The sequence below is a fragment of the Patiria miniata genome, unplaced genomic scaffold (assembly GCF_015706575.1).
Source record: "Patiria miniata isolate m_02_andy unplaced genomic scaffold, ASM1570657v1 HiC_scaffold_7, whole genome shotgun sequence".
In the NCBI taxonomy this organism is placed as follows: domain Eukaryota; kingdom Metazoa; phylum Echinodermata; class Asteroidea; order Valvatida; family Asterinidae; genus Patiria; species Patiria miniata.
Genome location: NW_024037074.1, coordinates 22,431,252 through 22,455,196, shown reverse-complemented (window position 1 = coordinate 22,455,196; position 23,945 = coordinate 22,431,252). Strand labels below are relative to the sequence as shown.

Sequence of the window (23,945 nt, the reverse complement as noted above, 5' to 3'; positions counted from 1 at the left end):
GAAAGAAAGATTTTCCTTTGACTGTATTTTATGCTTAGCACATTTGTTCAAACACATAATTTCCTATTATTTTAATATTTTTTCGGAAATTCCGGGGAAAATGTTAACATGTACTTTATTTTTGTGAATCTCCATTTTTCCTTTTGAAACAAAACAAATTTGTAACTTAGTTTTGCAACACAAGCACCTAAACTTTAACTTAACTCTTAGTTGCTATAAGGCCACAAAAAAAAAGTATTCGGTCTCTGGTCAGACCAAAGTTCCGGAATTGACGCGGGGACGCGGCTTTTTTTTTTTTTTTTTCAAGCTTGGATCATTGTACAGACAAGGTGGGGTACTATTTTGCTTTTCTTTGGTGTCCTCATGTACACTGGTGTTCTCCATAATTTGCCTTGGTGCTCTCGATCATTTGCCTTGGTGCAATTTCCCATTCCTTGGTGCTCTTTGGTAAAAAAAAAATTGAGGTGCGGCAATAGAGGGCGCTGTTGGAGCTACCGCGGAACATTTTGGAAAAAAAAAAATTGACGCGCATGATTAAAATCGACGCGCGCGCTGACCAGAGACCAACTCATTTTTTTTGTTGGCCTAATATTCATGTTCACGTTTATTATTTGAAATAGACTTTCCTATTATCCCAAAAATATTGGTTTTCTTTAAAGTGTTATGATCATTCAGAAATTTGTTACTGGGGCATGGTGGATATTCTTACTTCATTATTTTATAACATTATTTGGTAAATAATACATTTCTATTTTCGGAATTAAAAAAATTGCACTAATATATATACAATATTCTTATTCTTGCATAGTTGCCATTTTAAATAATTTTTCTCTTTGGGCAACGTGGTAAAAGTTTTCACTTACTGATGTATTTATAAAAAGTACTGATGTATTTATAAAAAGTATTCTTTGATTTAAAAATAAGGAAAACAGTGTTTCCCCAAATTACTTTGAATTTAATGTCGTTAATAATGTACTTTGATCTGAAAGTTTCCCCATAATTCATTAGTCATTAATATTGTTTGTAATTTCAGATCATTGGATAGATCTATACAGCTTCCATTCCCTTTTGACTGTCGTTCTTTTTATACCAAAGTTCTATACACACTAATTCTTTTGGTAACACCAGTTATAAATTTGTAAATACATTGTCTCATACATGTGAAATCAGTTCAACTGTGTTGTAAATAAAATATTTTGATAAACTGAGACAACCAGAAAACTTCGCTCCACCCATATTATTTAGTGGAACCACTCGGTTGTGAGGAGAGTGAGCCCTTTACATTAATTCATATCACTCTCCCCAGTTACAATTGATTATTTTTTTCATGCAATATCTTCCCAAATTCAGGACCCCCCAAAAAGTCCGCGCACATGTACGGACTTTGGGAGCTGGCCATGCAGGCGCTGAATGACGGACATTTTGCACATGTCAGGTTCGCGGTGACTTACGATGCGGATGACTTCCAGGGAAATTGAAAACGTAATCAGAATAATTTGACTATACGTGGGGGGAAAAAAAATGATCTGTTTCAGCAAGTTCCTGGTTGGCCAAACTTCTTACCTTTCCATCTGTGCGTATACATTTGGAGTATTGTGAAGATCGCTATTTAAATGTTAATTTTTTAATTTGTTGACAATTTGACCCCATATCGCCGATTTTACGGGGGGGGGGGGGGAGAATCGGCTACAAAAAAATCAGTATCGCCAGACCTACCACAAGCACCAAAAAAGGGTTTTGCATAGATCTTTTTGCTCCTGAATTGTTTAACTGTTCTCTTCCTTCTGCCCGTATTTGGCGTTGTATTTCTCCAGTTCTTCTAGGTAGCTGACGGGAGGCCAGCGGTTCTCGCTGATGTACTTCAGGTTCTCCCCCTCCAACGTCTTAAACTCTGCCCGCTGCTTGAAGGCCATGAAGTTACTTGAGATGAAATGAAGACACCATGCGGCCAGCTGGGTTGCATTGTGCATCTGCCAAACAATGAACCATGATAACCTCAGTGTGTTATTTGTAACACAACAGAACTTGTCAAGTAATTGGAGAGGCTTTACCACAAGGCTGTAGGAAGCGGTACGGCAGGTACGGCTATAGCCGTACCAATAATAACAGGCCTATTTAAAAAAATTTTTTTTTAATGTATACCAGGCCTTGCATGGCCCCAAGGGCGGATTTTTTTGGTGTCTAGATGCTCTGTGGTGCGATCTGAGGCAATTTTTGACTACTTAGACTTTTTTTAAAGAAAAAGATGGTGGTGTACGCAGTGCCTGCCTTTATTGCGATGCCACTAAAAAACAAAGTTCTTTTTTTTTGGGGGGGGGGGCTTTTTTGGGGGGGGGGGGGGGGGCAGGGGATGGCCCCCATTGCCCTCCCCCACATTTTTCTTGTTTTCTTTTTGTGTTTTGTTTTGTTTTTGTGTTTGTGTTTAAAGGGAAAAGGCGTAATCATACATGTCGCCACTAGGCCTACATGTTAAGTAAAACGCAATTGCGTTTGGCCGCCACCATGAATTTTAGTTTTCCTCAGACTTGTACTTGTGTTTTCTTAAAAAGAAGTGGTTTTCTAAATGAAAAATAGCAAGGAAGAACCGGTTTTGACGATTTATGTAAAGTTCATCAAGTAACATATACTTGTTAAACTTGCAGCTGTGCAGTGCTCCAAAATGTGTCGTGTACAAATTACGAAGAATAAAATTCCCTACATACATGCACATGTACGTAGGCCAGCCTTGAGACCTCCAACACTGCTACAAAACAATCAGACTGATTATTTTGAAGTACAGACCACATACCTGAGCTGTGTGCAGCAGTCCAATGACATCAACGTGTGCCTCCTCTATGCAGTCTGCCACAGCTACATCCACACCCTTGGTGATGTACAACTCACAGAGATTCTTCAGTCGTTCTTGGCCGTACCGATCGGCAGCTACCATGATGCCCACGGCATCTCCCTCCTCTATAGGGGCGTGGTCAGTATACAGGTACTCCAAGAGGGCTAGGAAACACTCCGGACTCACGTCTTCTATTCTAATCTACAAATAATAACAATGAATTACATTCACTTTCGATTTTTTTTTCCCCTAAATTTTTAACAAACACAGCCATTATTATCTGCAAAAAGGTATCATCATCTTATTCATTTATGAAAACAATATTTAAAGTTACAATGTGCAAAGTGAACTGGAAATTGTTGGGAAATTTTGTATAATTTGTCAAGGGAATTTTACATGCAGCCTTACTTCAGGAACTGTTGCTAACGAAAGAAAGAAAAAATAAAATAAGGGCTTAAGTGATATTTCAGCCTTCCCCTCAATTAGAATCTTAATCTCATTCAAGAAGCATAAAATATATTACCTCTTCTTTGTTGCTTTCTGTGAAGACGCCACTAAACATTCGGGCCATTATTTCGCAGCGGGATGTTAGCAATATCTTGTGCGCAAAGAATGTCTGGTCTGTGTGAAGACAAAAAAAACCCCAGTCATTTAGTGGTAACTACAGGTACTTGTGGTTATTACTGACAGTTAATTTGAAGAATGTAAACACATAGATTAGCATTGTTCTTGACTGCTGGGGGAGTTTTAATTGGGCAGTAAAAGGACTAAGGATTAAGAGGCAGGGCCGTTTGCGGTGTTGCTGGGAATAATAGGTTCAGCATCGGCTTTCACGAAGCGCTGCGACGCATCACAACCCGAGTTGCGATGTGTAACACATCGCAACTCGCGACGCATCGTACGATCCATTTCACGAAACTTGCCTGTTTTGAACCCGTCGTAAGTTCCTTGACAACGGCTTAAAACACGTGGCAAGTTACAATGTGTCTAGTGGTCATCGCAAAATAAGAAGATATTTACTGAAATATCATGCACCATAATCCAGTAGCACTGTGCTACTTTGTATTACATAGTATTTAATCCCTGACGAATCAATGAAACAGTGCTCAGGTGGTTTGGGGCAGTACAAAAAGTGACAGGCAGGACAGTTTGAAGCAGTACTAATTTAATGGGCTAATAAATTGGTAAATTTACATGTTTTCGTTTGAACCCTTTAGACACTGTAGCACAGGAAACCGCCCTGCCTATTACTCGCTGTAGCACCCAAAACTGCTCAAGTACTCTGTGCATGGTTTTATTGATTCTTTGCTGAATAAGCACAATGTAATACAATATAGTACAAGCGCTAATGGATTAAGACATGGAGATGGCACAGGAAAAAGTGACTAGGAAAGGAATCATACAATCATGATAATGTACCTTCAACTCTGAATCTGATATCGGACAATTCCTGACTGTTGAGGAACAACTGCTTGGCTCTCTGTCCTGTCTGATCGTTCAGGAAAGTCCTGATGCTGGGATTCAGAAACTCCGCTACGTTCTGTAAGTTCTTGATGATGCTATCAAGCATAGGCAAACAGAATGTGCTGGATGCCATCTGTAAAGCCACTATGTCCTCTGCACTTGCTCCCTCTGGGATGTTAGGTAGACCTTCACATCAGTGAGGGGGTAAAAACACGAGAGGAGAAATTGAGATAGGTAAGGGAGCTTCTTAAATAAGAAACATACAGTGTTTTCATTGAGTACAATTTCCATGCATGGTGTGTCCGATCCTTGGTGTTCAAAATGGAAACATTTGCGGGCCCACTTTGTAGCAACATACATTTAGCATTTAAAGGCGTCAATCATTTGTAATTTGTGCATTATGTTCGTTTGAAGCAAAAAAGTGCTGAAAATCTAAAGAAGGGTGCTGAACAACTCACCTGATGAAGTTTCAGCCAAGTGAATGCTCAGTGAATGTATATTCAGAGAAAACAATGTTCTAGGATTTTAATGTCAAATCAAAAGTTGCTGAGTCATGTTTTGAATTGCGTCTGAATTCAGCGTCCGAGACATGTTCTCTCTGAGCCGATTGCAGCTACACGATGTCGTGCAGTGAACCGATGAATGTAAGGCAACTGCTCGCATGTGCGTCGTGTCAACGCTCGCACGTGCTTCGCCAAATAATAAAAAACGAAAAGGCCTTTTTACATTGATTTCTGCAAAATGACAGCTTGCCTTTAAACCAAGTCGGGTTTTTAACAATAATTACGTCAGTTACAAATGATGGACTGTACCTTTAAGTCTTGTCATTACCTGTGTAGAGAAATTCCAAGACATGGTGGAAGGTCTTGTAAGAGATGTCTTCACTGATTGTAACCTGGGTCGTTGGTTTATCACATGAGCTACTGTCTGGGGTCACTACATCAAGGATACCAGCTAGACCTGCAATCTTGCCCTCGTTAATGTCCTCCCAGGTAAAGTTCCACACTTTGGAGCTGCTTCCTGTATCCTTACAAGAAAGGCAATGGAATTTTACAATTAAAATATAATCAATACCTTTGTTTTGTGAGCTATAAAACAGTTGTATGGGCTATGTAAAACATGTACCCCATCAATGGCAATAATTTCTCAACTAAGAGAATGGTTCTGAAAAGAACCAGAGGTATAAACTCGACATTCCGGTCAGTATGCTCTGACCGTCTTCAGGAGAGACGGTCAGAGCATACTGACCGGAACGTCGAGTTTATACCTCTGGTTCTTTTCAGAACCATTCTCTTAGATGAGAAATCTATTCGCACATGGTGTTTCCGCAAACCTTTCATTATTTAGTATCTCCACCATGCAAAGCCTCAAATCTTACTCATCAATGGCTAGACAGGGAGAGTTGGGGGAGACCACTGGGAGAGACATTTGGACGCATAGCTGAGGATGCCTGATGCTCACACGAAGACACTATGGCTTTGTGCACATTCAGAATGAAATACATGTAAGGCCTGCGTCAAAGGTTGTGCTTCTGCCGTGTCGAATGTAATTCATTTCCGTGCGGCAAAAGCGTGACAGAATTTTAGACTGGTGTCAAACGTCGAATTTAAATCACAGAGCAATCGCATTTAATTACCAGACAAAATGGCGGAGACAGGAAAGCAGGGGAAAGTGACCTCATAAGGGTACTCCCCCAGACTGACCATTACGTCAGTCTATGGTCAGTCTACCTTTACTCAGAAATGATGTCATATAAGTTATGTTTTCCTTATATGACATCATCTCCTATTTTCACTCAAAGTTGCCCCTCAGAAACTGTATAAAATGTCCACATTTTCCCACTTTCATTGAGTTCTTCTTCTTCTCCCTGGGAAACCAGAGGCATAGCCATAAGCTGATTCAGCCCTATGCTCTGGCCAGTCTTCATCTACACAACTCTTCAGAACCTCTGTCTTCTGTCTCCAACTTCCGTATTCTAGTACCCAGCCATACCCATAAGCTGATGCAGCCGTATGGTCTGAGGTTATAGTTCTGTACATACACAATACCGGTATAGAATATTGAGCTCTTGAAAATAAACCTGTTTTCCATATAGCCGAGCTCCTAGTCATTACCAGTGTGTCTTTGTATAGTCTTCGTAGTCATCTGTTCATCCTGCTCTTAGCCCCAGCTACCCTATCCTAACATATAGTATAGTCAAACAAACCAAAGGCTATAGCCAAATCTATATGTTACAATAGTATCAAAGCTGCCAGAAAGAGGAGAATCATGCAGAAGACATTCTGCATAGGCTACACAGTTTATTGAGGAGGAGATCAGTCACATTGTGTTTTCTTCTTTCACTTTTTTTATCACTTTCCCGACTCTCTATACTGTCAAACACAGTCATGCTAATAAGCGTCAACACAGCGTCAACACACACAGAAGCGTCAACACAGCGTCAACACAGTGTCAACACCTCCAAAACGCATTCAAATTGACAAAACCAGTGTTAAACCGTACAGTATGGACAAAAATGAAATTTTGGCTTAAAATCAATAGGTAAAATGTCTGAAAACTACAATTTTCATTCGAGAATATTGGCTTTCTGTCAACATGTTTAAACATGCATGTCATGTGCTTGTTACTGTATCGCCGCCATTTTGGATTGTTTCTGTCTTGTCCATTTGTTTCCTCGTATCTGACAACGCATGCGCATTCCAAAATCACCTAGCCCAGGTTCGATTTGATTCGACGCGGCAAGAGCACGACGTTTGACACCATGCCGTTAACTGCCGTGTAGCACGTACTAGCCTGTCGTGCTACACGGCAGAGTCAAACTTAATCAAATAGTTGGTGTCAAACGTCGTGCTACTGCCGTATTAAATAGAAAGTTTTGTCAGTATTTAAGTTCGACACTGCAGAAGCACGACGTTTGACGCAGGCCTTAGTCGTGTCTACTTCACGTGATACGCGCTCTAACCAGTACCTGAAAGCAGTTTGTTCCATCCACGGGGCTCTCAAATGTGGTAAAAAGTGTTCTCTCTTGCCATATTCATCTAAATTTTTACAGAAATGTACATGGTGCAGGGGGGTAGCACGGCCATTTTTTACTGGGGGGGGGGTAAAATTTCTTGAAAAGGCACTTGCACATCCGTGCTAAAATGTAGACAATTTTTTTCCCTGGAACACTTTGCCTTCGTAAAATCAATTAGTGCCGGGGGGGGGGGGGGGAGTACCATTCATGGGGGCGCTGTTCAAAACTGACGATTATGCACACTCACAGACAATATATGGTGGTTTTCAGGGCAATATATGAGTGAAATTCAAACAAAGACACCCGTAACGGCCGCCTGCCACAAAAAAGGCAGGACTTTTTCTTAAAAAGGGCACAACCTTTTCTCAAAAAGGGCACTTGTCCGGAAAAAAGGGCAGTTGTTAAAGAAGCTGGGCACTCTTTACAAAAATGTTTATTTTAGGGGGGGGGGGTAAATGCTGGTGAAAAAACAATGGCACTTGAATGGAAATGGGCAGAAACTGTGCCATTGTGTTCATGTACAGAGGTAATTTTGGAGGATTCAAGAAAGGTTCCAAACACAAAAGGGTTGAAAGATGAAACACAGCAAACCTGGTCTGGCGGTCTCAGGCCAAAGACACAGCAGAAGAAGTTAGAGGCACTACACAGCACCACTTTGTGAGCCAAGATGCTTTTCCCTTCAACGAGGAAGGTGACGTCAGAGTAAGATGGCTGCTCCAACGCCTTGCCTAAGTCCTCTGCAATTGTTGATGTCTGGATTTCAATCCGCGGGGCTTCATCTTGAGACAATAAGACGTATATAGATACACAAAGAAATGTATTTAATTATGAAATACGACAAGCACAGCAAGGAGCATTTCAGAGGGTATCAGATGATGAGTCAAGCCAGAGTTATGCATGAAAGATGTTGGTTTTCCCACTTTCTTGCATTTTCTCATTGTCCTTGTAGTCCAGGCTCCAGAAGTGGAGTGTCATGGCCTAGCGGTTAAGAGCAACGGACTCATGCTCTGGTGTTTCAGAGGCAACAGTGGCGTGGGATTGAGCCCGCCGGGTGGACCCTTGTGCCCTTAAACAAGGTGCTTAATCATTATTATTTCGTCCTTCGGATGGGAGGTAAAGCCGTAGGTCCTGTGTGTTGTGTAATGTAATGCACGTAAAAGAACCCATTGACACTTATCACTAAGAGAAGGGGTTTGCCCCGGTGTTTCTGGCCTTCTGTATAAACTCCCACGTAGAGTACTTAGGAGAAGAACCAACCAAGAACCAAGAATGCCAAAACGGCTTAAAGAAAGTTGATCCTTCACCATCTGCTCCCCTTAAAGCTATAGTCCATCATTTACAGCTATCCTAAAAGTAACTGACATAATAGTCATTAAAAAGTCCTTCTTATGTGCTGTTTTTATGATTTTTCCAGTAGCCCTATTCGAAAGAAAAAAACTTTCAGCCGATATTCTGATAAGACAATTTTTAATGTTGATTTTAAGTCAATTGAAATCAGCTGTTGACATTGCTTGCATGTCTTCTTGCTTGCATGTCTTCTTACTTGCTGTATTCACCTAGTGGGGGTTTCTCAGGTGGGCGGGCTTTCTGCTTCCTCTTCCCAAAACCAAAAAATCCAAAACCTCTCTTCTTCAGTGGCTTGCTTGCCTCATCAGCGATGTAAACCTGTCAAGGAGAAGGAATCCTCATCACTGAATACAAAACGACAATCTGGACTCTAAAATCTTATTCCTATGATTAGCACTGGACTTGTACATGTACCATACATGAAATGCATTGTTCCTGCACAAATTGTGGGTGGCATGGGTGGCTGGTTGATAAAGCGCTCGCCTCTCATCACCACCGTGGCCCGCGATTCCCGGCTCGGGTCATATGTGAGTAGAGTGGGGCGTTGATTCTCCATATTCTCCCGATTTCCTCCCGGCACAAAAATAAGCACTTTCGATTTCTAGCTGTGCTCAGTGGTCATATAGTGGTGGCCTAATAAGGCGCCTTTAAATGCCTTCAGCTCGACCACGTTGTAGCTGCTTCCTTCGCAATTCAGCTTTCTTAGCTGCGAGTAAGGATGATTAACCCCCGAAATTATTGTTATTCTTCAATATGCAGTGTGTCGTCTTTGTTCTTAAACAAGGAGGGAAAATGGGGTCAGGTTGGTGTAGCAGTACTTTCCTTGCCTTCCACTGCTGTGACCCGGGTTCAAATCCCACCTGGGCCAATATGTGGATTGGGTTTTCAGTCCCTGCCTGATTCCGTGGGTTTTCCCCAGAATATTCTTCTGGGCTTTTCCTCCCACCTTTAAAACTGTAACTTCTTCTCACTGTCTTCTCTCCACAGGTTTCTTCAGGCTTGCGAGCTACAGTGCCTAGGGCGCTTTTGAGGAATCCTTGGTTTCATTACCAGAAATGATTAATAATAATAATAAAATAAGCAGTGTGTGACCAGCATTAATATTTCTCAGCACACCAAGCCAAATACACCAAAATGCTAGGAAACTGTACTGTGTATGGATTTCAACCGTTTTGTTTTTTTAATTTCATCTTCAAGGATTCAGAGTACTCACTGCCTTCTCAAAGCAATCTTTTAGGTTCATGTTCAGCAACCCCGTCATCTCAGTGTATCCCACGTTGTGTTTCTTGGCCACCTTCAAGCCTTCATCATATGAGACAATGCGTCTCCGATGGGCACTCCAAGGATCATCTGCCGAAAGAAAACAAAGCAAACTTTAATAGACAAAATGCTTTGGTTGCTTGTTTTGAAGTTGGTATAAAACAAGATGAAACGATTATGGCAAAATTTCTCAACAACTTACAGAATAAGTAATTCTAGTGTTGTAGTAGATCGAGTCAAGTCCTTTCAAAAGTAAATCAAAAGTCATTTCACAAGTCAAGTCACATGTTACAGGGGACGAACAATAACAATGGAGTGCCTTTGATAAATTTCTTTTGTATGGCTTGTGACCTGCATTGAGACTGGAGGACTTGTGATGGACTTGTGATAATAATATATTATAATAATAATAATTTGGGAGGCTAATCATCCTTACTCGCAGCTGCGAAGGACGCGGCTACAACGTGGTCGAGCCGCTGGCTTGTAAAGGCGCCTTTGGCAGCCAGCCACATCAACCCATATATGCATGACCATTGAGCACAGCCAGAGATTGAAAGTGTTTGATTTTTCTGGAGGGAGGAAAACCAGAGGGCCCGGGTAAAAACTCTCGTGGCACAAGAGAGTACCAACGCACAACTCTACTCACGTATGGCATGTATGGTCCGCGGTCAGGATTCGAACCAGGGCCACAGTGGTGCGAGGTAAGCGCTTTACCAACAAGCCATCCATGCCACCCTGAAGCATTATGTGAAGCAGGGTCAGTGATGGCTTTTGGTGGACTTAGTCCTGCCTCTCACAGGCATGTCACGCAGTCAGTATTTCATAGTCTTAACTTCACACTACACCAGCACAGTTGCTTGAACTGCGTTCTGTGCCACATTACACAGCAAGTGCAACGTGTGCGCCAATCTCCATACGAGGAGTTGTTTACGACAGGTCCTCACCATTGCACAGCTAGAGGGGTGTTTTGTTAAACGAAATCATTGGAAATTTATAAATATCACTTGTTTTGACTTTTGGACTGAAAAATTTTGATTTTGCTTTTACTGAAAAGGTATTTTCGGTTCGGGTAATTATTAGCATCCAGACTCCAATCGGTCTTAAAACAGAGAGTTAAAAAACCGGTGAAGCACACATACTACCTTATAATTATCAATAAGCCTTTTCACACTATGTACGTCCGATCCGTGTCAAGTCTACAAGGTTCCAACCCGTGTCGACTTCTTAAAATTTCAACATGGTTCAAATCACTACGTTTTCACACTACTCAACGCAACACCAGCATTTTTGCTACACGTGTAATGTTTCGACCTGTGTATTGTGCGATTGTTTCACACTACACACACGGCTGGTCACCCTACACGTGTCAGCCCAGCCACGGACCCATTTCACCTCCAACTCACTAGCACTTCATGTCAGTCTTTTTTCTGATTTTGGGCCCATTTTCTCGGACATGTCACATCGGAGGATAAAATATTTTGTGAACTTCTAGCACCATCAAAATTAGAACACCCGACAAACCCAAGCGTTGTTGGCCGCTACTTATGTCAAAGTCACAAGCTCTGTCGGCAGGTGTAGCCTGAATTTAGGTTTTATGAAATACGGACTCATTGGTGGTACTGCGCATGCTCATGCATAGATAATTAGGAGAGGGACCAGTCACGTGAGAGGGTTTAACAAATAAACAGGGAAAAGGAGTCCGATTTTCTTTCGAGTCCGGTTTTCATATCACACCATTGGTGGCACGGCAGGGCAGTAGGTCAAAGGTTATTTATATATGTTCGTTGCTAAAATGTAACAACTACAGTGTGTGATGCTGCATGCACGCAATACGGTCCGATGATTGAGTCGATTCGTGGTTATACACGGGTCGAACGTAACCCAGAAGTGTTCATACTACAGCTTTCAACACGTGTCCGACTTCTCGACACGGATCGAGAGTTCTCAACCCACCTCCCGATTAGGGTTAGTTTTGACATGGGTCAGTGCAGTGTTCAAATGTTGTAGTGTGAAAGGTCAGTTTAGTTAACACGTGTAGGACCCGTGTACAACACGGAGATTTTTCGTAGTGTCCAAAGGCCTAATGTCATTTTAACTGGCTAGTATCACTTTCATTTGTGATTTGCATGTAAACCTTACCAGCACAAATTTAAAGCTGTTTTTGCGGTGCACTTGCCTATCTTGGTTGCAACTAGAAGGATTGGAATGTCAGGCATGGCATGGCGGATCTCTGGAATCCATCGAGATTCAACATTCGCCAAGGAAGACTTGCTCCGAACAGAGAAATACAGATGAAAGACGTCGACCTCCTCATGGTTAGGAGTAAGTGGTTCACTGCAGCAACCAATCTGGGTATAAAGACAACATGGGACACCTAGATTGAAAAATGTGGTTAAATCACCACTACCAAAATGGACATTGATATTGAGTAACTCTTGTAGTCTTTCAAGCAGACCAATGTGAAGAAGTAAAGAACAGTAGGAATTCCCCCCCCCCCCCCATCAAAAAAAAAAAAAAAAAAAAACAGGCCAAAAGTAGGACTTTGGAGCACAAAATCAGGATGAAAATAGAACTTTTGAGGGCTTTCAGAGGTATTTTTCATTGATACTCATATCCACAGCATTATAAGCCTAATTTGGCATGTTCTGTACTGACGACACTTGTACTCCATCCTCAACTAAGCTCTTGGAAGTACAGTTGCAATACTGCGCCCAAGCCCTTCATTGTTTCCATGTTCATGGGATTGACATGAATAAATCTTTTTACAAGTCTCTTTTACTAAATTAAAATAACGAAGAACACCCTCCGAGATATAGTAACTCCTATTAAGTCGAACCTCAAGGGAATGGATAAAAAGTTCAGAGTATCCAGAGTTCGAGGGAAACAATTGTCTGGTTTTTCTTCAGTCATGTCATCTACACGTACATGTATGTACATGAATGGCTTCTACCATTACTGCACTATGCAACGGGCACATTATTTGGCACACTTTCCTTCTTTTCAAAAAAAAAATCTGATGGTGTATTTTTTTAGTCACCGATCATGTGTGTAGCAATTTCTATTTCATGTTGTTTGTTTTATCGATATCAATGCGCTATGCTCGGGGTTTTCCGATGTGTGGAGCAGTCACATGGCCGGTCCTATCTAATCAAACGAGGGCGCACGAATTGCAACGTGGCTAGCAATAGCATCGCGCGTATCCTTAGGGGTTTGTGTGTATACGGGTTTTGTTGGGTGGGACTGGGTCCCGAATCATTCCGGTAATGGGCGGGTACCCGTGGACCCATGATTATTTTTTAAATCATAACACAAACCAGGAACTATTTTCCACCGCTTCCCCGATAAAATGGAATGGGGTACCCATAATCAGCGGTCGGGTTACGGCTACCCGGGTACCCGTCATGGCCTTAGAGGTTTCTAATGCGGTCACACCACAAAGAGGTATTGATTAAACTGCTGGCATGCGGGCCACAATTGGGCCAGTGGTAGTGATCCAGCTATAAACTCGTGATCAAAACCAAGGATTTATTGCCATTAAGGGCTGGATGTCTGATTACAATTCTACTTGCAATTGCATCCCCACATGGAAAGACCAAGTTGGTTGGGCAGACATGAGTCATGAAAAAAGTTTTGTGATGTTGTTTGCGCTTCTCTATGTGACTGCTCTGGCAGCGTTTGCTATGGAGTGGCCGACCAAATTTGAAGCTCAACATTTTTGTGATGTTATGTACGCTTCTTCGGGACTGTTTTGGCGGTGTTGTCTATGAACTGGCTCAACAAAAGCTTAAAGTAAACAGAAGTACCGGTGCGGGTATATTCCGAGGTACTGTATTTATGAAAATTAGATCCCATTGTCTTGACGGGAATGGGGTATTACTTCATCAACAGAGTATCAAGGTACAACATGTACATATGTATCAGGCTTTGAGGTAACGAGAGTTGTACATGTCCCTGCAACACATGAGTGTCTATTTATCTCATCTGCCATTTAACTTGTGATTATCATTTAACTCGTATTTAACAGAATTCCAAACAAATTCTACTCACAGGTTGCTCCGCATGGTCTTTTCCATTTGTGTTGAGTACTGCACTGGTCTCTGTATATGCCAAATTATGTTTCTGAGCTAAGTTGAAGCCTTCTTCAAATGTGATATAATCATGTTGGGAACTCCCACGAAGGTCTGTAAAGAAGAAGTATTATGTATATCTCTCTTTACTATTATTATTATCAGGCGTTGGGCTCTTTTTAGGTGTTGTCCAGCATTAACTGGTTCATAGAGGCAGACTTTAGGCTGATTTGCTTTACGAATAAAAGTCAGATTAGCATGATCACTTGCCTATCTTTGTTGCAACAAGAAGAATTGGAGTGTCGGGCATGTGATGGCGAATCTCTGGTAGCCATCTTCCTTCTATGCTTTCAAGTGAAGACCGGTTCTCCACAGAGAAAAGCATCATAAAGATGTCCGTTCCTGGATAGCTCAGAGGCCTCAGACGATCATAGTCTTCACCCTACACACACAACAGGGAAACCTTCTTTATAATTCCCTGTTTGTGTAAATTATTTCAACCAATATCAACTGAGAAAGGTAAACTGACAGGAAGTTGGACTGAAGTGCAATTCACATCCAGTTGCATCTGAAAGAGTCGCATTCAGTAGTTGATGTGTTTATAGATTATTAATAAATACCTTGGAGAGTTGATGGTTTCTGAGTGGTCGACACTCGATCACGTGGCCGGGCATTAACGGTGATAATGACAGGCTTCAAAGAACAAGCGAATAAATGGCCCCTGAACCAGCATTGATCCAGCCCCATGGAAGGCAATGATTGGCCAAATTTACAACAGTCATACGGCAGCTTGTAACAATACAGCACTGCACATGCGCTCAGCCACCTTCGTGTAATACTGACGTGCGCGTACGCAACACAGTTGCTATGGGTGCGCGCGCGTAAGGAAGTTTTGAAACGACATCGTATAGCGGCAGTGCACTATACTGAGAATGTTACGACGAAAGCGTAGATCTACGATTTATTTTCTGTAAATACTTCGCCCATCGACATATTTACCTTTGCTAAACCAAGCATCTTTGTAATTCTGGACACAAGGAATGTGTAAACGAAATTTCAGCTACCTCCATAAGGTAAAAATATGAAAACATTGTTGTAATTTGTTTGGCTACGGCAGCTGAAGTCGTACGCGTACACAATGAAGACGTTGCAATTGTCCAGCGCAGCCTGGGCCCGGCTGTGGTGTATATAACAACGCTTATTGAAGAGACAGGGTACCACGCATAAGCTAAAATATGGCCCATGAACATGAACACAAAAAATCTGGAAATATCGCCGGAAAAAAGTCACAAAATTGGAGCATTTTAACTGTTTATTTCGTTAAAAAGGTATTTATTAATGGGAATAACAGTGTGAGGATCCGGTCTTCACTGCGTGATAATGACCGGGTTTGGGGGTGACCGCTGTTAATGGAAGAGCGGTCACCCCCAAACCCGGTCATTATCACGCAGTGAAGACCAGCTCCTCACACTGTTGTTCCCTTATTATTATGAGGCCTATTTATTGACTTATTTATAACAGATCATGTTCAACGCAGAACCAATTTGGTCAAGAATAGGGGTGATTAGCGCAGATGTTTCAATAATACCTCTGCTACTCCAATGTGTCCCAAAAACAAAGCAACCAGAACATACCGTGCTAGATGTGTCAAAAAGACCGTGCGCAAAAAGTTTCCCTCCAACCACCGCATTCCATGAGTAATTGTCAAAATTGACGGGGATGTATTCCCTCGGGAAGTGATCCGTTGTGTAGGAGATGCAGAGACAGGTCTTGCCGACATGTCCATCCCCGACAATCACAATCTTCACTTCTGGTATCTTCTCTGATGGTCAAGATACAAGGGAAACAAAGAAATGCATTACAACACTGGTGCAGAACATACCTGGTGAGACAAGTCGATGAGACTGTGGGCAAAAGGCTTCCCTCCAACTACCACATCACAAAAGTAGAGGTCAAAAACGTTGGGGATGTAATCCTTGGGGAAGTAACCATGGGAATAGGAGATGCACAGGCAGGTCTTGCCAACAGTACTATCCCCAACCAATGAGATCTTCACTATCTTCTCTGTTGGTTCAGATACATGGGGAAAATTAGACAAATAATGACTGCACGTTTGTGAGTGCCATAGTAAGAATAATTTCATGGGTGCCAGATGGAATGTTCCATTTGCTGAGCCATACATGCACATGTAGCTGAGTGAAATGGAAAATTACATCTTTCCAGTCCCAAACAAAATTATTCTTTCCATCATGCAAAATTTGTTTTCTACAACACCTGAATAAATCAAGCTCGGTGGTCGAGTGGTATTAAAAGGCATCTGCACTAGAAAGCAGGAGGTCATGGGTTCGAGTCCCACCCGAGTGACTTTTTTGCAACTTTCACTCGGGAGGTAATACACCGAGTGTACAGTGTTTATACATCGGTGAAGGGCATGTTCGTTATGTCTACAGACCGGCATCATTGACATGATAAATCAGCAGCAGCAGTCATTGAAGAAGTAAAAACTGAAATGCATGTGCCCCGAATGAAATCAAGTAAAGTATTGAAGTGCTTCAAAGGTTTTGTAAATGAAATAGGTTTGAAAACATTGTTAATTTTTTGTGCTATGTAGGTTTAACTCAAAGGAAGACTGCGTGATCATAGGTCTCTTTTTAATAATTTGGGTTTCGTTTTAAATTTGTTTGGAAAATTTGTTAACAAATTTAGAATTGTTTTCATTTAAACGTTTAAATGTATGCTGTGCTTGTCAGACAGTACAGCCTCTACTTCAGGCCTACAATTTAATATAAAAAGTGCCATAAATACCTTTTCCTCTCCAATAAATAAAGTGGCACATTAAGTCACAAAAATAGATCGGGAAACAAGAAGTTCAAAACAATGTGTGGAAAGATTTCCATATACGAAGTTCACTAATTTTCCTCTGTATTGACTAACAAGCCCCCAGATAGCAATTTCATGTCATCAAAGTCAATTTGAGCAGTGAGAAAATACAAGCATTTTCTTGGAAAACACTTAGAATTTTTCAGTCCAATCTCATAGGGTTTGTACACAGGGTGTTGAGTGAACTTCGTATCTTTCCCAATGTGTTTGTGTGTCAAGCTCGGTCAGGTCAGTTTTATGGGAGTTCAGATCAGTTTCTGTTCGATTCACTTTATGGGTCATTCTTCAGTAAGTGTCTACTTTCACGTTTCTGGAAAACCGATTTTAAAAACTTAATTTTTGCAGCTTAGAATATTTTTTCATATAGATTAACATCTCTGGCATGGTAAAATCATGTTTGGCGCAATCTTTACCAGAGTTATATTTAATTTTTCTCTTCTTTTTCCAGGTTAGTCATTGCATTTAGTCATATCCGTCACATTTTTGGGACAAACAACCCTGGAAAATATAACTGAATTTAGACTACAAATCCATGTTTATGTCCCCCTCTATAAAACTGTAGAGTATCGTCCTCAAATAAATCCAAATATTTTATTGTTTCAGTATAAAGTACCGATTTTAAACCCTCATAACAGTTTACTGCCTCAAAAAGTGGTGATTTTCAGCGAAAATGGGGACTGTGACATTATTTTTCACCAAATTCCTCCTAAACAACATAAACTTCAGATGAATTAGCAGATGCACACTGTTCATTTATCAATTACAACTGATAATTTTATTCACTCCTGTATTATTTCACACTTTATGGACATACAATAGTCATGTGACGGATATGACTATCCGTGACGGAGATGATCAAGTTCAGGAGTGTAATGTGACGGAGATGACTTCAACTGTCATCAGGCTCCAACAGTTTGTTATGGTTGAGAACAAGATGTAATACTCAATATTGGAACTTCTTCTTGTTATCCTCTGTTGTCGCTCACTCCTCTCTGCCATAGGAACATAGTTAGTTTTCTTGCGAACCCGCTCTTTTTCCATGTACCGGGATTTCTGTATTGGGTCACTCTTCAGACGATTACGATATCGTTTGGCGCGTTCTGCTGCTGTAAGAGCCATTCTGTGATGAGAAATTAAATTGAAAACTTACTGTAATAACTTGCGTATTGCTAGAATTAAATAAACAATGAACAACATACAGTTATATTTATGAATTAATTACCAGACCAAATCCAAGCAAGTACCTTAAAATTAAACTTTCAAAACAAAATAAATTTACATCATACTTTACAAGCATAGACTTCGAAGTAATTGAATTTGACATTTCTTTAAAATGTTGCATTGCAAATGTACCAAAGTGGCGGCGAAAGATCAAAATGGCCGCTAATTTGACCCAACTTAAGACTAAAATTAAATTTGGAAAGATTTAACTTAAGTTTAATACCCCCACTTTTAACCCTATGCACAAACCCTATGGACCTCGTCTAAACAAATCAATTTTTTTCCTATCAAGAAATTTGTTAACATTTTTCCACGTTAAAATCATGAATTCTCGTAAAATGTCAATTGATGGTGATAATAAGCGATAAGGAAAATACAGCTGGGGTAAAGTATAATCTTACCTTACAATTAATTGTTACTAAACAAAACAATGACAAAAACAAAAAATATGATTAAATGTCATATCCGTTTCACTGCCTGTAATCTCCGTCACACAGGAAACCGAGGGTAATGTGACGGAACTGAGCGTGACGGACATGATGGCCCTGACCTTTAACCCACCATGGCTTCGCGGTTCAGACGATGCCAGGCGCGAAGCTTGGGGACGTGGAACAGGTCACGAATCTATTTGCACAACTAGTCACAAAAAAACAATAATTGTTTCTATTTAATGGGTTCTATAGCGTTCGGATATGACACTGAATAAAGGTACGTACCTGTCATTTAGCGAAAACCTTGCTTTTGACGGGTTTTTATTCACATAATCCGGAGCAACTTAAGCAACAACCAACTGTTGTATTTCGCGCGTGTACAAAGACCGAAACAGCGGGACTGAGCGATTTTTATCAACTATTGAGGGCGCTGCACAGGTTTGTGACGGTATCTGACTGAAATCCTCGGGACAATTTTTTTCGGAAAAAACGATAAAATTTAGGACTTAATCGGTTTATAATAGCATATTTTGAGGGATTGAATAGATTTAAGTAATAAATACCTAGTGTTTAAGAGTATTTTCTTGAAGAAAAGTCCCTCCACCAAATAAATATAACGATCAGAATGTTTACATAGTGCGATCGGGACATGGGTTTTTCGGGGGTCGACATCGAACATCAGAAAATAAATAACATTGAACAATTTATTTTCTAGCTTTTTATGATGATTTATTGTATGAAATATGTTAATTAACATAAATTAAATAAAAAACACATCATAGAATAACGAATTTTCCGTCTATACGGCGTCAAAGTATCGGGACACGAAAGTAGACACTTACTGAAGAACGACCCTTATATAGTATATAATGTGTTATGTCATCGCTCATTCATTATGGGAGTAACAAACCTCGCTTTATTGAATTCATACAAGTACCATCAGCTTTTTACTGCACTAATGGCAAGCGAACAGCTGTGGAGTAAATGGGTATCTGTGAGGGCGACAGTCGTGTGTTGGATTTAGCCAATTGCGCCAAAATGACATAATCTGTAGACTCCCTGAGCTGAGATGGTATTTGCAATGTTTCATTAATTGGCCCAATGAACAGGGTAATAACAATATTGTACTGCGCCTTAATTAAGGGAATAAATGTGTGCTCCAGAGGTTTTTATCACTCTGTTTAAGACCACTTAGAGTCTGGGTGCTGATAATTACCCGAGCCGGAGGCGAGGGTAATTATCAGCACCCAGACTCTAAGTGGTCTTAAACAGAGTGATAAATACCGAAGGAGCACATATTTATTCCCATTCATAAATACCTTTTCGGTAAAAAAAAATCATATAATTCGTTCAAAACATCCTGATTTTGTTCAACAAATTCACTTTATGCTTTTTGAAACATCCCTCTTGCAAAGTAATGGAGTGTTCAGCTGGCGAGTAAGATGTAAACAACCCTTTTATGGAGATTGACGCGCGCGTATCATGTTCTGCGCGATGTCGCGCAGAACACACCTGGCGCGTTGCGTTTTGAATTTAGCACTATAAAATTCTGACTCCCTGGTAGTGTTGCGCATGCCTACGTGAGGATTGTGAACGTTCAACCAATGAAACGATAAAAGGCGTTGGATTTTTAGGAGTCCACATTTTATTGTGACACTGGAAAAGTGTTTAAGACCAGCTAGCCATGTCTTTATCATCCGTTTAAGACCAGCCACGTGACGGGCTCTCGACCAATAGGAATGCGTAAACTGTCTTAGGTATTTATGAATATCTCTTTAAGGTTGATACAATGCTACATAAATCAATGTTATTAGTATTATTTTAATACACGAAATGGAACAATATACCAGTACATGTAGTGCAAACGTGCAGTGCTTTAGGATGAAGAATTCAACGACTCACCAATCAGATGATGGAGATATATTCAGGTGTTAATAATAATTAAATGAAGGCTCTACACAAATGTTGATTGCTACAATGGAATTAGTCATGTTAGTTGATCTTTGATTAACTGTATTCTTGACTGAACTGTGCAATACTCACTTTTGGCGTGTTTGGGCATTGTGACATCTGTTGGAAATGCTAATGACAATATTTCTCTCAGCCTTTCAAGATCATGATGGCAAGTCAACCTGTTCACAAAGAAACATGTTTTGGGAGGTTCGAATTATTACTTACATAAATTTCACATATGTTAACCTAAATTCTAAATGTTGAATGTCCAAAGAAATTGACCTGAACAAAGATATTGACTTGCACAAAGAAATTGACTGGAGCGGGGTTTGAACTGCGGCCTCCAGATTTCTGTTCCGGTGCTCCACCAACTGAGTGATCCAGCCTTCACTCAGCTGCCTGCCATGAACTTGCACTTCAGTTGGCAAATTAATTTCAAATAAGAGACAAATTTCACCAGAAGGAAGGAAGTACGGAAGTCCTAATTTGGGGCAAATATTGAGAGGATAGGGTAAGTGAACCTACATGCCGAGTATGAGTTCGAACGATTTCCTACCCCTAGAACTATGGGCAATGATGGGTAATTCTAGGGGTAATGATTTCCATGAAAAAAATGTGTTTTTTTTTTTTTTTTCCAAATAACCAACCTTTTGAGGGAATTACGTATATGGCCAAGCATACAGAGACTATATACCCCGGTGCGGACTAGGTCTAATATTATCTCAATGAATGAATGAAGGGCAGTCCTTGCAAAAATGTTAAAAAGACAGACTGGGAGTGGGAGACTGAGAGTGAGAAACGTTTTGATCAAAACAAAAATTAATCGCGTTAGTAAACACAAGTGCATTTCGAACGATAATAGGGGGTCTGGAACTAGGGCAGCTTTTATGGACGGATACCAGTTCAAGCTGGTTCCCGATTCCCTTTTACCGTTCGAAATGCACTTGTGTTTATCATTATCATAATCGATGCATCGCGCGCGCTCGGTAACGGAATCGCTAAAAAAAAAAACCCGTGTCGGAAAAATTTCCATACTCGATCGCCACTTTTTTCAATTAATTTTCAAGCGCCAAAAGTTGCGTCCTTTATGGTTATTCCCTCCACATTCCCTCCTCTACTTTCCTCCTCTCCTTTTCTTTACTTCTATTATGTCTATTTATCAATCAGTCACTTACTTTATCGATATTCGAACCACGGACTCTTGCTTGACACACGAGACTCTTAACCGCTAGGCCGCGCACGATTGCTGTTGCAATGATGAATCTTTGGACGTATTTGAAGTAGCCATTGAAATAAACTAAATATTCATGAGAAAATAAATATTCATAATGACCTTGGGAAAGATTTCCATATACGAAGTTCACTAATTTTCCTCTGTATTGACTAACAAGCCCCCAGATAGCAATTTCATGTCATCAAAGTCAATTTGAGCAGTGAGAAAATACAAGCATTTTCTTAGAAAACACTTAGAATTTTTCAGTCCAATCTCATAGGGTTTGTACACAGGGTTTGAGTGAACTTCGTAATTTTATGGAAATCTTTCCCAACTTGGTTCTGCACGATGTGTACTCCTAGAACTATGAGGCTCCACGTAGTGGAGCCTCATAGATCAAGAAGCCTGCAAAATTGCCTGCAGCACAAAACACTAATAAAGTACAAAAACGAAAGCGAAATGATAGTATGTGCATGCATACAAGTGCATGTACCGTACCCCCCGCGGCGCGCTCCGAGCGAACCGAAAATCATCGCTCGATCATATGCGTGCACGTTTCAAGTGTCAGGTTGGCTCAGTGCGGAAAGGGCATATTTTTCATCATTTTGGCCTAAAAACCGACAGAATCTACCTATGTTAGTTCTGCGCATGATACGTGAGTATGTCAAGAGATAAAGTACGAAGTATAGGGGCAAACTGTGCAGCGGTTCTGTGTGAAATGGCTGCATTTTGATGGACGTTTTTGTACTTTATTAGTGTTTTGTGCTGCAGGCAGTTTTGCGGGCTTCTTGATCTATGAGGCTCCACTACGTAGAGCCTCATAGTTCTAGGAGTACACGATGTGTGCATCCAAAATGTGCTCTAAATTTACTAGAAACACATTTTGTCTAATTTTTTTTCACCTTAACAGTAACACAGCTTCCTGGATTCCTGTTGGTTGAAATCAAAAGGTGAGATGAACATTAATACGTTTGGCGGCAGATAAATTGACGATCGAGTATGGAATTTTTCCCATCAACTTTTCCCCACAATACGATTGAATTAGGCCTGGCTAATGTTTACCGTTGTGTGGCTCAATACGGAGAACTCGAGGTCAGACGTCTGGACGTGTCAGACGGGTACAGACGACACAGCTTCACTCGCTTTTACTTCCGTGTTGACGTAAACTGAACTCTAAACACCGCCACCAAGTGTTCAATGGTGTCCAGCCAGTTAGCCACTCCTGTGGTAGGGCCGGGTGGGAGGGGTAGGGGGTGCAACAACATCCACCACTGTTGATGATCTTGAACTTTATGTAGTCAATAATCGGATCTAAATTGGGCAAACATCCACACAGACTCCAGTCTAGTCAGTGTTGGGATTTATTGGGCCAGGGGCATGACCTGTGGCGAAAGTTTTAGTTCTTCATGGTGCTGAACAAAAAGAAACAAGATTCAGTTTTATATCTCATTTTGCCGAGTACAAAGATTTGGCCATTAACATTTTATTCCTTTTTTTATATTATATAATAACCATGGTTACATGTGTACCATAATGTTTTCCAATCATAACGGAACAGGAGAATAGCAGTGATGATAACATTTTTTGTTACTTGAAAGAATAAAAAAAAAATATGTTTTGTAGTTAATAACAAAATACTTATTTAAGTACTAGCTTATATGAATGACTAAAATAAAGAAATGAATAAAATGTTCGTTTAGCCAATTCAATTCAGCCAACATTCCCCCTCCCCAGCAGATGTCTGTGCCCCTCCCCCAACGTCCCCCACCCTCACCCCTCCCCCCAATTCCAAATCTTAAAAACTAAAGTATGCAAAATTGAAAGTATTTCTGTTTCTGTTTCTGTTCCATAAACGTACAAACACCTAGAAGGTTGTCGACGTACGTTGGTCAGGGTCAGGTGTGCAGCAACTAAATTCTTGATTGGGTTTTGGAAGCCGGGTCTTGAATGTTGATGTTGTCCAGTGCCAGTCTGAAAGTCTTAATGTCAGGTGAAGAGCGGATGTTAGGGTGAAGTTGATTCCATTCTAGGATGGTCTTTGGGTACATTGAGTAACGAAAGCAGTCCTTATTTGTGGTGATGACTCTGTAGCGTTTTTCAGATTATCAATTCTTAATTATCAATTTGTCTTAATTCTTAGTTAATTATCACACTTTAATTATCAATGTTCCTTTTGAACTTTTTAATGATTAATTCTCCTGAATGCATTACTCATCGTTTTCCTTGTATACACATACACCCACACAGTGCCTATGCAATGTGTAGT

General features: G+C 40.7%; 2 protein-coding genes across 3 annotated transcripts in view; both read right to left on the bottom strand.

The window, feature by feature from the left end:
- Positions 1-18,620, bottom strand: part of LOC119744720 (rho-related protein racA-like) — a 38,647-nt gene extending 20,027 nt beyond the window's left edge. The window contains exons 1-2 of the mRNA XM_038220797.1: positions 18,615-18,620; positions 10,106-10,111 (exon numbers count right to left, since the gene is read on the bottom strand). The gene's annotated coding sequence lies outside the window, so the exon portion shown is untranslated. The remainder of the gene's footprint in view (positions 1-10,105; positions 10,112-18,614) is intronic.
- Positions 701-23,158, bottom strand: LOC119744719 (rho-related protein racA-like). Of its 2 annotated transcripts, none has more exons than XM_038220794.1 (14): positions 22,742-23,158; positions 20,557-20,645; positions 15,864-16,045; positions 14,252-14,423; positions 13,962-14,095; positions 12,091-12,262; positions 9,868-10,004; positions 8,864-8,972; positions 7,899-8,086; positions 5,123-5,318; positions 4,247-4,477; positions 3,351-3,448; positions 2,789-3,028; positions 701-1,970 (listed from the first exon to the last, which is right to left on the bottom strand). In XM_038220794.1, the coding sequence occupies exons 2-14, from the start codon at positions 20,573-20,575 to the stop codon at positions 1,767-1,769; spliced, it is 2,082 nt and encodes a 693-aa protein (XP_038076722.1). In that variant the 5' UTR covers positions 20,576-20,645; positions 22,742-23,158; the 3' UTR covers positions 701-1,766. The 2 variants fall into 2 exon arrangements, with proteins under 2 accessions (XP_038076722.1, XP_038076721.1); XM_038220793.1 differs by lacking the exon at positions 15,864-16,045 and adding an exon at positions 15,616-15,803 and having other exon boundaries at positions 22,742-23,143.
- Between the last annotated feature and the right edge of the window lie 787 nt (positions 23,159-23,945).

Bases quoted from the DNA above. Each gene is read 5' to 3' on its own strand.
- LOC119744719 (XM_038220793.1), bottom strand. The intron at 8,087-8,863 runs GTGAATACAGCA...TATTGTCTCAAG, and splicing joins ACCTGAGAAACCCCCACTAG to ATGAAGCCCCGCGGATTGAA. The intron at 4,478-5,122 runs GTAATGACAAGA...ACTGATGTGAAG, and splicing joins CTTGGAATTTCTCTACACAG to GTCTACCTAACATCCCAGAG.